This window comes from Nicotiana tomentosiformis, chromosome 2 (assembly GCF_000390325.3).
Source record: "Nicotiana tomentosiformis chromosome 2, ASM39032v3, whole genome shotgun sequence".
In the NCBI taxonomy this organism is placed as follows: Eukaryota; Viridiplantae; Streptophyta; class Magnoliopsida; order Solanales; family Solanaceae; genus Nicotiana; species Nicotiana tomentosiformis.
In genome coordinates this window covers 75,869,897-75,883,482 of record NC_090813.1, presented here as the reverse complement: position 1 = coordinate 75,883,482, position 13,586 = coordinate 75,869,897, and the positions used below count along the sequence as shown (strand labels likewise).

At 35.6% G+C, this 13,586-nt stretch overlaps 2 protein-coding genes and 1 long non-coding RNA gene across 5 annotated transcripts; 2 read left to right on the top strand and 1 right to left on the bottom strand.

The window, feature by feature from the left end:
• The first annotated feature begins 670 nt into the window (after positions 1–670).
• On the top strand, positions 671–1,735 carry LOC108944523 (uncharacterized). Its single transcript, XR_011413482.1, has 3 exons — positions 671–833; positions 903–938; positions 1,099–1,735. It is a non-coding gene; the product is annotated as an uncharacterized lncRNA (long non-coding RNA).
• Positions 1,736–2,146: 411 nt separating this feature from the next.
• On the top strand, positions 2,147–3,011 carry LOC104092748 (uncharacterized). The gene is made up of 2 exons (XM_009598414.3): positions 2,147–2,449; positions 2,580–3,011. Exons 1-2 carry the CDS (start codon positions 2,147–2,149, stop codon positions 3,009–3,011), a joined length of 735 nt encoding a protein of 244 aa, XP_009596709.3.
• A 414-nt stretch (positions 3,012–3,425) lies between these two features.
• Positions 3,426–8,213, bottom strand: LOC104092745 (uncharacterized). Of its 3 annotated transcripts, none has more exons than XM_070195608.1 (9): positions 7,998–8,213; positions 7,171–7,521; positions 6,178–6,996; positions 5,770–6,054; positions 5,538–5,654; positions 5,262–5,439; positions 4,838–5,168; positions 4,620–4,746; positions 3,426–3,859 (listed from the first exon to the last, which is right to left on the bottom strand). In XM_070195608.1, exons 3-9 carry the CDS (start codon positions 6,880–6,882, stop codon positions 3,818–3,820), a joined length of 1,785 nt encoding a protein of 594 aa, XP_070051709.1. In that variant the 5' UTR covers positions 6,883–6,996; positions 7,171–7,521; positions 7,998–8,213; the 3' UTR covers positions 3,426–3,817. The 3 variants fall into 3 exon arrangements, with proteins under 3 accessions (XP_070051709.1, XP_070051707.1, XP_070051708.1); XM_070195606.1 differs by having other exon boundaries at positions 7,171–7,653; positions 7,998–8,212; XM_070195607.1 differs by having other exon boundaries at positions 6,178–6,952; positions 7,171–7,653; positions 7,998–8,212.
• Between the last annotated feature and the right edge of the window lie 5,373 nt (positions 8,214–13,586).

Here is a 13,586-nt window from a genome sequence, read left to right as displayed (position 1 = left end):
CCATATCCGAAAAAGGGGTGTTATTTCCGTTTTTTTAGATTCAGAAGCGGAATTTTCTATCTTTCAGCGGGATTTTCTCTCATTCTTTCCATTCTTCTTCCCTAAATCTACAAAAACGCGATCTTACACTCAATGCAACTCCAAAAAACCTAGAAATTCTTCTTTATCTCGAATTAACAGCAAATCAAACACGAAAAGTGAATTTTTTTTGCTGCAATCAGCGTGATTTTCATTTTTGCTGCAATTTTGATTTCGGCTTTTTGTTCGATGGAGCTTTATCCAGTTTACGTTCTTCATAGTGGTGAATGGGATGACAACAAGTTTATCAATTTTGTCAGCGATTGTGTAATAATCGAGTCGACATTCAGCTACAACAATTTAGTTGAAGCAATTTTGAAACAGATTAGAGTCGATTCTGAGTTAAATACATTAGAGATTAACTTTCTCCCAAAGGATGGTTTGCCACCGATCCTGATTTACAACGATACTAGTGTTCGAGTGTATATTGAAATAAAGAAGAAAAACTTGGATTTCACTGAGTACCCGTTGTATGTGACTGTGAAAGAGATTTATGATAATTGTTTGGTTGCTACAAGTTCCAGTTGTTTGGTTGCTACAAGTTCCAGTTGTATAGATAAAGAAAAATCTGTAAATGATATTGAAGATGCATCCACAATTGATAGCACTGAGATTATGCCTGATATTGAATTTATTGAAAACACCGATTATGGTATAATAGATAATATGTTAAACGAATTGGTTGAGGAGGATCAAGTTTATAAAGATAAAAAGACAGTTGTCAGTGTGATGAAAAACTTGGCTGTACGCGAGAGGTTCCAATTCAAAGTGAAGAGATCAAGCGCAACAAGGTATGACAACAAAAACTTGGCTGTACGCGAGAGGTTCCAATTCAAGGTGAAGAGATCAAGCGCAACAAGGTATGACAATAGTTGTATATTCTGTTATATATATATATATATATATGTATAAATATGTATACAGTAGTATATATTTGTATAGAGGTATTAAAATTAGTATATATCTAGTTATGTTTTTGTATACAAGTGTATTTAGAAGTTGAATGATCTTTAATCATAGTTATCACCTTATGTGTGTGGATGACAATTATGCTTGGAGTTTCAAATCTTCTCCCGTTTACAAGGCAAACATATTCAAGGTGAGAAGTTACAATAATAATCACACATGCGGCTATGGTGAAAGATACTTAACACAACGTCAAGCTACTTCAGGTGTAATTGCTAGTATAGTCAAGGACAAGTATGTTAATTCAAAAAGAGTTTACACCCCAAATGATATAATAGAGGACATACAAAAGCAACACGGGGTTAAAGTGAGCTACATAAAACCACGGAGAGCTAAAGAGATAGCAATGGCAATGATAAGAGGGAATCCGAGCAATTCATATAAGGAGTTGCCGAGGTATTTGTATATGTTGGAGCATACAAATCCAGGAACGGTTACAAAGTTGCACAATCAAAAGATGGATGCTTTCTTTACGCATTTGTTTCGCTATATGCATCTATCAAGGGTTGGGAGCATTGTAGGCTGATAATGGTTGTTGACGGAAGTTTTCTTAAAGCAGCATATAAGGGTACCATATTGACTGCTTGCACACAGGATGGAGCTGGTGAGTTGACTGCATCTACCTTATTTCTGCAGTTTGTATAATGTTGTAGTTTTATGTATAAACGTGTATAGGATTTAAGAGCTGCTGTTTTTATAAGATTTGCAGTATGTATAAAGTTGTATATTTATGTATAACTGTATATAAGATTTGTATAATTGTCTGAATCCTAATATCTACTTTGTATAAACAAGAAGAATCCTTCCACTTGCATATGCAATTATAGATTTAGAGAATAATAAATTTTGGGAGTGGTTCTTCGTCCAGATAAAAGGTACTTTTGGTGTTAGGGAAGGGATACGTATAGTTTCAGATAGAAATGAAAGCATATTCAATGCCACCAAAGCTGTATACTTAGAAGTTCCACATTGTATTTGCATATTTCACTTGTGGCAGAATGTCAAGCGCACATTCAAGAAACATCATAAATAATTGAAGGATATCTTCTTCGCTTTGGCTAGAGCTTAGACGATAGAGAAGTTTGACTACCATATGACAAAGATGTGCAAAATTGATCCGAGGATGCAGCCTTACTTGTTCGAAATTGGCTACGAAAGGTGGTCTAGGGCATACTCCAAAGTGAAAAGGTCGATGGTAATGACTTCCAATATTGTAGAGTCAATTAATGCAACAAACAAAGATGCTAGGGAGCTACCAATAATGCAATTTCTAGAGTACATGAAAAATTTGCTACAACAGTGGAACAACAAAAACAGAAAAAGTGCAATGGAGACATCTACAGAGCTTGGCAAAAAGTACGACAAACTCTTTCGGGAAAATCTGATTGCATCGGAGCAAATGATGGTAAAACGAATCAAATATAATGATGCATGGCACTGCTGACTTGCATTTTAATGCTTGTATAAGGATGTATAACTTTGTATAATAATGTATAATGTGCTTTAATTTTTTTTTAAAAAAACAACTTTTGCAGGTGAGGCCTGCTACGGAGAAGTTATATACTGTGCTTGAAGGGGTAAGGCGAAACATAGTGTGCCTTGAAGAGGGAACATGCAGTTGCGGCAGATTTCAAATGGATGAACTTCCATGTCTGCATGCTTGGGCGGTTTTTAAGAACCAGCAGCTAAAAGCTGGCCAGTATTGCTCTTTTTACTACAAGAATGATAACCTTCTTAGAACTTATGAATTTTCAGTGAATCCGATGCCATATGAGAGTTTATGGGTAATCCCAACAGAGGTGCTGGAAGATGTGGTCCTACCACCTAAAGGGAGAAGAAATGTAAGAAGGCCAAGAAAGGAAAGACTCAAACCGGCTTCAGAGAAAGAGTATAAGAGGGGGTTTTCATGTTCTGTATGTGGACAAAGTGGTCACAATAGAAAAACATATAGGAATCGACCAAAATAAATAGTTGAAAACATAACACTTCCTATTACACATGTTGCCATGTTGAGTAGTTAAGTTTCACAAATAATAGAGTTACAAATGTTGAGTAGTTAAGTTTCACAAACAATTGAGTTACAAATGTCAATAAAGAATTACAATTTACATTATATGTTGCAATTATGTTAAATATGTTTCATTATACATGTTTTGATTATCCAATAATAGTGTGTTACTGTTTTTAATGGTGCTAAATATATTAATAGATTGTACAAATGCAAAACAGAACTACAAACAATCAGTGTCATTATATGTATACAGATATATAAATGAGAGTATAAGTTTATATAAAATTATATACATATGTATAAACCCTGCAACATTGACAAAACTGTAACAATAACGAAAATACATACTTTGTTAAAGAAAAAAGCAACTGAAATATTCATTAAAATGTAATTCATTCACAGCCACAATGTGTAATGACTACCACAAACTACACAAAAATAAAGTCATCTATATTAAAATGAAAAAAAAAATACTTTCTCGGTCGTCCCCTCTTCCTGAAAAGTATCCCTGTGATTTCATCACCACTAATTGCACCGGACTGTTATTTTTTCCTTCCATAATCCCACAACAGAGATCCCCACCTGGTGCGAAGTGTCTCAATGTCAAAATTATCTTTTCGGATTTCCTTACCCAGGATGAAATACTCAGCAAAGCCAGCAACAAAAGCGCCACAATCATTGTAATTAAAAAAAATCAGATTCTCTGTACGTTACTGTAAATAGATACACAAATAGTAAAATAGTAAAACAACTGAGATTAACCTACCATTTGATCTGTTGTGGCACATTATTAACCAGATTAATCTGCAAAGCATCAGAATTGGATTTATCGGTATATGCACCATTGTTCCAATCAATGCCCTTCTTCTCGACACAAAAATCAGAACTCTTGAAGAAGTAAGGTATCAAAATTGCATAAGGTAATGCAGCATCCAAAGCAAGTCTATCATTAATAGCTCCACGGTTAGAGTGATAGATATGGATGCACCTATCTATGAATGTAAACCCCAAAACCCAGTGGCCCAATTTAGCTCTTCCACGCTTGACATAAATAGGGAAGAACACGTGGTTAACAGTGTGTTACGCTACATTTGCATCACAATAAAAGCCTCTAAGTAATCTTCTATTTCATGCCCTTCAAGAATCACAGAAGGATCTTGCTTCACTTTGAAATCTTTATACAGTGAATTGATCTTGTTACCAAAGGCAAAGTCGGTTGTAGTAAACTTTATGGCAATATTCGGCCCATATTTTTTCCTCTTCCTCAAATAGTAAAAGATGACATCCAAGTGATGAGACAAGAAAAATAAAACAAAAACAACCACCACTACTAAATGATTCAAAGTACTAAAAAAAAGTCAATATATGATGCAGATTTTTTAAATATATAAATTTATACACTATTATACAGATTTATACATATTTATACAAGGTTATACAATCTTATACCGCGATTATACAAAAATCTTGTATTTGATTATACAAAGTTATGTATACACCATGGGGGTCTCAAACAATAAAGATACATAAAAAAAAGGCATTAGGACAAAAAATTATTAAATACCGTGTCAATCAAAGGTCGACCACAATACGCAAGTGAGTGGAACCAATCCTTCGTGGTCACATGACACGAGCCAAAAGTAAAAGCTTCCGCAAGCTTATTTACTTCATCGGTATAAATATTTTTGGCACTTCAAATCACAAAAGACAAAAAGTAATAAGAACTACCTTCCTTGACAAGTATAAAATCAGAACATGAAAGCTTAAAGAAAATTAAGCTACCTTCGCCTCGTATCCATCCCATTATCAACAAACGCGCAAAACTCTTTGGCCAAAGGCGACAAGGGATCAAAATCATCAATTTCGATCGTGAAATGATGCTTGATATCAAAAATGAGCTTGTGCACCGATCCTGATGCCCTCGAATCAAAAACTGGCAAATACGGAGATTTGGCATATTTTTCTGGTATTTTCTGTCGAACCGACTGTTCAGGAGAAATGTAGCCCTCTTCTACGTCTATGACAAGTGGTCTGTGAAGCACAATTTTTGACATATGTATCGCAGCTAAATCTTCATCGCCAATGTCATCCCAAAATGTATCACCCTTGACATCTACCTGCTGCCCCTTAGACAGAGAAAACCAATAATAAAAAACTTTCAAAATGAAGAAAAGATAAATCAGAGAAAAAAGATAAAATACAAAACGAATACCATGATCAACACCATCAGTAACTCCCTCGATTGCTTTGACACCTAAATTTGTTTGGTCAGCTAGCGTGTTATCTTGATTCATTTGCTCAACAAAGTCAGGAACAACATCATATCGATAGCCATTATATTCGCCGAGACCAGATGTATTGTCATCAGACACGCACTGACGAATCTAATAAAAAATAATAGAAAGAGAAGGCATAACTGTTGAGTGATGATTCAGAGAAGGCATAACTATTGAGTGATTTAGTTTTATCAGTAAAACATTACCTTAGTATCAGGAACCTCCTCCCTCGTTTGCTTGGTTTCCTTCATATTTAGAAAACTGAACACTTTTTCAAAGTAAGAAACTACATAACCGTTGAGTGTCATAACTGTATAAGTCAACTACAACAAAAAATAACAAAAACAACAAAAGTAAATCAACAACCATGTTTATAACCATAAAATCATATATATACAAAAAGTACCGATAAACTACAGAAAGCTAAAACTGCAGCACCTTTCCAACAACACTCCTCAACTTCTCAACTTCAGCATTCAACTGATCAATGTGCGCCGAAGGATCATAACTCGGTTTAGGTTGTTGCTCCGTATTCTGAGGATAAGGTCGTTTAGACTGTTGCTCCATATTCTGAGGATAAGGTGGAGATTCAGAGACAGAATTATCAGTGTGAAAGGCAGGCACCTCCCCTGATGCAACATCATCGGCATTAACTTCAAAAAGCGTGGCGATGTTCTGCGTTGACATCTCTTCACGAGTAGGGGAAATATTCCTATAATTCAACTACAATAAGAAAAACTAGATTACAATAGTAGAAAAAGGAAATTGTAACATATTCATAATTATACATACTTACAGAAAAACTGAAATCATATATGAAGAAGTATTATGGTACAAAATATTTACTAGGTCGATACTAGATATGTTCACCCCGTTAGTCAAATCCGTATATTTTGGAGTTTCAGTGACTTTCCAATTAAGAATGCGCGGCACATTTGTGCCAACGTGAACAATTAGATGCTTGTCAACCATAGAGCAACACTCAAAAAACCATATTTGTAACGCAAGTGGCAAACCTCCGAGCCTATACATTGTCAAATAGTCACACTGTCTGTCCCTCATTGTCTTTAAAATATCTTCAAATGACTTTTTTCCCCAAGCATACGTGTGATATTGACCACTTTCAATGATATCAAAATCATCTTTGTTGATACCATGATTATTAGCATCTGAGAATATGAAATGATGGACAAACACCATCAAGGCCATCTTGAACGCATCTTTGTCCGACTTCCACTCCTTTTTCTTGAAGTGATCAAGAAACTGCCCCCTCGTTATAGCCCCTTTTCCATCTCCTGGAAAATACTCTTTTAGTAACCTATTGATATGTGGTTTGTCATAGACAGTGGCATCTTCTTCTACACACTTCAAACCAGTGATAACAACAAACTCTCCAATTCCAAAACCGCAACAAACAACCAATGTTTTAACCCACAACTCCCTTTCCCGCCCCGGGACGACTTCCCTCAATAGTATACAATGAATAAGTTGATTTTGAATTTTAAATTGAGGCAGGTCCAAGAAGTATCCAAAACAGCTAGCACAGAACATTTAAAGTTGTGTGTCAGTCAAACATTGCTTCAAAATGCTAACAATATCAGTCTCGGTATGGGAACTAATCCTGTTGTGAAAATGATCAGCTGATTGTATATAGAAGTCTCCAACCTTGCATATGGAAAAACAACAAGAAAGAAATCAGGAACAAAAACTATACTAAAATATTGTATAAACATGTATAAATCAGTGTAGCAATACTTGTATAAAGATGTATAAACAGCTGTATAACTTTGTATGAAATTGTATAAGGATATATAAAATTAATAGCAACACAGAGAATACCTTCAGCTTAGCTGTTCTCTCCTTGAATTTGCGGTGAGTAGCAATCCTTTGTTCTTTGGATATGCAATCAAGACCACTCTCACCATCGTCTTCGATCTTGCTCTTTTTATGCTTAAAGTCCTCGATCTTTCTCTTTTTCAATTTAACACTGGGGCCTACATTATCTTCATCAACCAAATCAAATTTCAGCTTTTCTTTGAATTTTTCATGTCTCCCACATTTCTTACTCCTTATTCTAACAATGTTAACTAGAGTAGGAGTATTCTTCGTTTGCGAACGAGTCATTCGACTGCTCTCTTGTTGCGACTTTTTTGTAGGAGCAGGAGACTCAAAATCATCATCATCGGGGCCCTGGACATGCCCATTCGCTTCAGAATCAGGGGTTGAGGGCAAGTCCCTCAATGTTTTCGCAAAATCGAGCTTAACACCTCTTCCAGCAACCTTCATACGACTTTTAGAAGCAGACATTTTCGAACGCATTTTCTACAATAAAATAAATAAAGCTTTAACAAAAGTGAAGACAAGTGAAGGAAAACACAAAAATCAAACAAAAAATAAAGGCCATGAACACAAAGCAGAGGCCAATTTTTCCAAATTGTAACAAAACTCAAAAAATAAATTCTACCCTAAAAGTCGAAATAATAAAGCATGCAAACTGAAACACCAAGTTTAGGCCCAGAACGAAGATAGAAGGAACACAAAATCGAATGGAAAACACAACATTGTAAAAAAAAAAAAATCAAAATTAGAAAAGCCAAAAAATTAAAAATAAAACAAAATTTAAAACCAAAACAGTGGTAAAAGGCATAAAATGAAATGAAAATTACCTGAAAATAAGAGTGAAAGCTCGAAAAATCACTTGAGACACAACAATGGAGGACGGTTGCCTTCGTACTTTCGTGAAAAAAGCGTGAGAAGAAGAGAGAGAGAAAAATTTAAAAAGAAAACTAAAACACCGTTAATAATATTTGTGGGCTACCGGGTGAAAATAAAATTTCAAAACATATACAACCTGGGCTAAACCAGGTTAGGGCTTCAAATGTGGGCTATTTTTGAATATATATATATATATATATATATATATATATATATATATATATATACTAGAGAGCCCGTGCCCGTGATGTGCACGAGCATTTGCCCAACATAGTTATTTTTATTACTCAGCACAATTACAAGATTACCACAAAAGGTCAAACACTAAGAAGATATTTCTCATATAAAATTACATCTTTATCCAATTGCAGAAAGAAAAGAAAGGAAAAAAAATAAAAATTCAAGCCTTAAACATGATTTCAAAAGATGGGGGCAGCTTTCTGAAGTGCTTGAACGTCCATACATATGAACCATCTAAGAAGAAAGAATCTGAGTTCCTTTATTGGTCTTCAATCTCTTTAAAGCACTTCTATACACTTAGCAATAACAGGTACCACCAAATCAGCCTGCAACAGTATATATATATATATATATATATATATATATATATATATATATATATATATATATATATATATGACCTATTGATTAATAGGTGGGAGGAAAATTATGACAGTCTCAGCCACTCTCAAATTTAAATTTTAATAGAAACAAAATACTACCGTGTCCGATATTTTTAAGTTAAGATAGACAAAGTTATTTGACACGTATACCGATGAGAGATAGCATATACTACTTGATATGCTTGATAAAATAACGTGCAAACTGACGAGTACCACTATTATAAGAAAATGATCAGTTAAAAAGTGATAATATAAAGATTTAATTTCTTGTAATTTATTTACTTAATCTTTTATATTACTGTTTTGTCTATCTCTAGTGGTCCAGCTTTAAGCCTTTAACGAAGGGAGTAGTTCAGAAATTCACATGAAAAATCAGACACCTAGGCTTTTTAACCTGAACTGAAGGAAAGAACAAGAATTTCATGCATTAATTTCTTGTACTGTAGTTGTAAGTCACGTGACACTTGCATGGACACGTGTACGACATTACACTTGGGTTACCCCTATTCAACACCCTACCCCCTCATGAGTCATCTATTGGGGGTTGTTTTAGGGTTATTGTTGAAGACTTGCCTTTAATATGTGGCGACTTGAAAAATGTGGTTACTCACCTATTGGATAGTTATGACTTTGAACTCGCACCGAGAAGTCCTACTCTAAAAGTAAAGTGTTATGTGGTGTAAGAAGTATTTTTCGGTCGATTACGAGTTCGGATGAATGCAGTCGGTTTGATCCAAATCATGTATTTGTCTTATGAAATTCATTGAATATGTATGAATTGTTAATTTAGAATCCAGTAACTTAAAATGACTAGAACTTTAAACCCATAAGCTCTAAATCCTGATTTCGCATTTGAATTTTCTTACACCAAAAATGGTGATGAAATTATAAGTATTTCCCCGTTCTTAACTAAATATTTTGGATAATAAGTATATAACATTCACCAATTTAAATTGTATGGGTTTTGGAAGCCACTGAAATACAACTCACTAACCATTTGAGTTATTGGATTCAAAATTTAATATTTATATATATTTATTAGATTTCTTAACATATTTACAGAGTATGATCCAAAGTATTACATGCGTCCTGAACCCATAGCTAATATTATACATCCGCCGTTGAACATCCATCCAACTTTTTTTCTTGGTTCAAGAGATGTTAATATTGCTCAACTCCCCATTTAAAGTTATAATTTTTTGATCGGTAAAGGGTTACTTTGTATTAATAATAGTAAAACCAGCAACAAGATGTTGCTCAGAAAGTTACAACTAGCAATTTTGTATAATTGAACACCTAGAACTGATAGTATGGTCTTATCAAACTTACGAGAGATTATTATGATAGGAAAATCAAGAATATGTCTCATTAACTGATAATTCTAATTATTAAGGTCTCTAAAGATGACTTTGATGGAATATTTACAAAGAACTCCAACATCGTAAGACAATAAAAAGCACATGGGATTGAACTCATTCAACAATGTGCCTCTTTCATTCTGTTGTATTCTCCCCATCTAAAAGCTTACTACCAAGCCAACTTTCTTGAAGTCAGGCTGATCAGAGACCATGACTCTCCGTACCATAAAGTAACATGCACTAACTTACCTTTTCAGGAATGATGACAAGTGAATAACCTTTGGCTGTTTGCAAGGAATTTCGCGCTTCAACTGATTTCTAATTGATATGGGTCAATTTGTATCTACAGGTAAACACTTGTTTCTTTCTTTATCTTTGGAGAGTTTTAGTTGCTGCATGTGGATCATGCATAACATCGATGGTTTCAACATCATTAAATGAAGAAAATTTGAAAGTTAAAGATCACTTTTGATCATCTTAGGGAATTAATTGTCTTTTTTTTTTCTTTTCTAAATGAATCATCAACGATTTGAATGATTTATTAAAAATAGATAAATACAACACACAATAAATACAGTTGTTTTATGAGATGGATAAAAAATTAATGTAAGGTAAGATTTTAGTTCTTATGAGGACTTGCTAAAGTCCTCATTTCCTTGTAGTACCTAATTTTTGTAATTGGGTTTTCTGAAACTTCACTGGATACAAGCCCATAACACATGCATATGGAAAAAATTAGCTAATGAATTTCATTTCCTGATGCGAATTTCTTTACAGAAGAATAGTGCTAACAAGTGGCAGCTCAAAGTGAAATAAGCATGGGAAAGCAACGAAAGTCCTCAGAGACAAGATTCTTCAAAAGGTACTCTCTACAAAAACCTGTAACGATCCTTCCGGTCGTTTTGAGCATTTACATTCCGTCCAACTATTTGAAGTCTTGAGTAGCATCGTATGATGTATTATGACTTGTGTGAAATGTCATTTTGGTTTTCAGGTTATTTAGAATTGATTTGGAAGAATGATTCTCAACTAAGAAACTTTAAGTTGGAAGAGTTGACCAAGTTTGACTTTTGAGTATTTCATGTAACGACCCGACCAATCATTTTGAGTTCTAGGGCGTCATTTAGTGGTTTGAGGCCTTGAGTAGCTTCACTTCAGGTATTATGACTTGCACGTGTGGTCGGAATTGAATTTCGGGAAATTCGGAGTTGATTCGAAAAGAAATCTCTAATTTTGGAAGGTTAAAGTTAGAAAAATTGACTAAGGTTTGACTTTTAAGTAAACGACCTCGAGATCGGGATCTGAAGGTTCCAATAGGTTCGTATGATGATTTTGGACTTGAGCGTATGTCCGGATCGGGCTTTGGATGATCCGAGAGCATTTCGACACCTATTATGGAAAGTTGGCATTTTGGAAGAATTTCATGAATTTGGGTTGAAGTGTATTTTAATGTTATCGATGTTCGTTTGGGATTCCGAGCCTGAGAATAGCTCTGTATGGTGATTCTGGTATTAGGAGCGCGTCTGTATATAGATTTGGAGGTCCGTAGGTCATTTCGGGGTAGTTTGGTGAAAGTTGAAAGTTGAAGGTTTTTGGAAGTTTGACAGGGAGTGAACTTTTTGTTATCGGGGTCGGATTCCGATTCCGGAAGTGGGAGTAGGTCTGTAATGTCAATTATGACTTGTGTGCAAAATTTGAGGTCATGTAGAAGTTTGAAGTTCTAAAGTTCATTAAGCTCTAATTGGGGTGCGATTCATGATTTCGATGTTGTTTGATGTGAATTGAGGCCTCGAGCAGGTCCGTGTTATATTATGGAATTGGTTGGTGTGATTGAACGAGGTCTCGGGGGGCCTCGGGTGTGTTTCGGTATGGTTTAGGACCAAGTTTGGCTGAGTTGTGGTGGCTGATGTCTGGTGTCTGGTTTTGTTCTTTGTGAACGCGAAGGAATTCCCGTGTTCGCGAAGAAGTATCTGTCGGCGGCTGAATTTTGAGTTACGCGTTCGCGATTGAGGAATCGCGTTCGCGAAGGAGAAACTGGGCCTATGGGAATTTTAGCCTTCACGTTCGCGAAGGGTGCAACGCGTTCGCGAATGTTCGCCTGGTATAGCATCGCGTTCGCGAGCAGTGACTCGCGTTCGTGAAAGTGATTTTTTGAGCTGAAGCTGGTATTGCTTCGCGAACGCGAGAGACTTGCCGCGTACGCGAAGAAGGCCGGACTGGGCAGTGTTCTTTTAAAAATCGGGAGTTTGGCCATTTTTATCTCATTTCCTCCGTGGGAGCCGACTTGAGAGTGATTTTGGAGCGCCATTTTCATCGTCAATCATGAGGTAAGTGGTTTCTACTAGTTGTGAGTTAAATACAAGGGTTATATATGGATTTAGACATGAAAATTTATAGAAATTTGGGATTTTGAAGAAAAACATAGAAATTGGTATTTTTAGATTTTGGCCACGAATTTGGGCATGGAATTGAGAATAAATTATATATTTGAGTTCGTAATATTATGGGTTATGGTTATCTTCGAAAATTTTCGAAATCTGGGCACGTGGGCTCGATGGTGACTTTATCGACTTTTCGAGCGGAGTTGGGAATTTGTCTAAATTGATTTATTATGAGTATTAGAGTATATTTTTATTGGTTTGCACATTGTTTGGCTAGTTTTGGAGCGACGAACACCGGTTTGAGGTATTAGAGCGGCGATGGAGCCGGTTATGAAACTTCGGAGCGAGGTAATTCTCATGTCTAACTCTGTGAGGGGAAACTACCCCTAGGTGATATTTATTGTTATGTACAACTAGTTGTGGACGCTACGGACGTACGAGGTGACGAGAGTCCGTATGCAGCTAAAGCATGTCTATATCTGGATAGACTTAGGACTTTATCCTGTAATAATTGAATTATTTGAACTTGTTCTGCTGGCTTATTTAATTAAAGTTATAACTGAAATTGATTTAGAAATAAAAGTATCAGGTCAAGCTTTAATACCCTGAGTTGTTGCTAAGGTATTCGAAAAATGTAAAGAGATGTACTTATTATTGTGCTCATGTACTTTATTGTAAGCGCGTATCTTGTGATTCAAAAACTTCCTTCCTTTATTGTGGAGCGGGCCGAACGCCTTGGTAGTATCTCTCGGAATGGGATAAATTCCTTCCTTTCTTGTGGAGCGGGCCGAACGCCTCGGCAGTATATAGAGGTGCATCTCTAGTTCGTGTCGTTCGACCCTCGGCAGTGTGCACACTACTCCGGATCGGGCCGAATGACCTTGGCAGAATCGTGCGTTATACCGCTAGTAGTCCGAATATTCACGAGATAAACTTTTCACTGACGCCCGGTATTTTATGGTATTTCTTATATGATTGGTATTGACACTTGGCATTTATTCTGAGATATTGAGGTAGGATACCTGATCGATAAATTTATGATTAAAAGGAAATAATTGGAACATTATGAAACTTCAGATTTCTCCCTTATTGATGTGTACTTTACAATTATATGAATTATCGTATTATTTATTTAACTGGACCTCTAGTAAGTGTCGATGTTGATCCCTCGTCATTAC

Coding starts and splice junctions, on each gene's coding strand:
- LOC104092745 (XM_070195608.1), bottom strand. CDS start 6,882: ATGTTCTGTGCTAGCTGTTTTGGATACTTCTTGGACCTGCCTCAATTT. Junction 5,655..5,769: donor TGAGGAGTGTTGTTGGAAAG/GTGCTGCAGTTT, acceptor TTTTTGTTGTAG/TTGACTTATACAGTTATGAC. Junction 5,440..5,537: donor AGGAGGTTCCTGATACTAAG/GTAATGTTTTAC, acceptor ATTTTTTATTAG/ATTCGTCAGTGCGTGTCTGA.
- LOC104092748 (XM_009598414.3), top strand. CDS start 2,147: ATGTGCAAAATTGATCCGAGGATGCAGCCTTACTTGTTCGAAATTGGC. Junction 2,450..2,579: donor TTGCATCGGAGCAAATGATG/GTAAAACGAATC, acceptor CAACTTTTGCAG/GTGAGGCCTGCTACGGAGAA.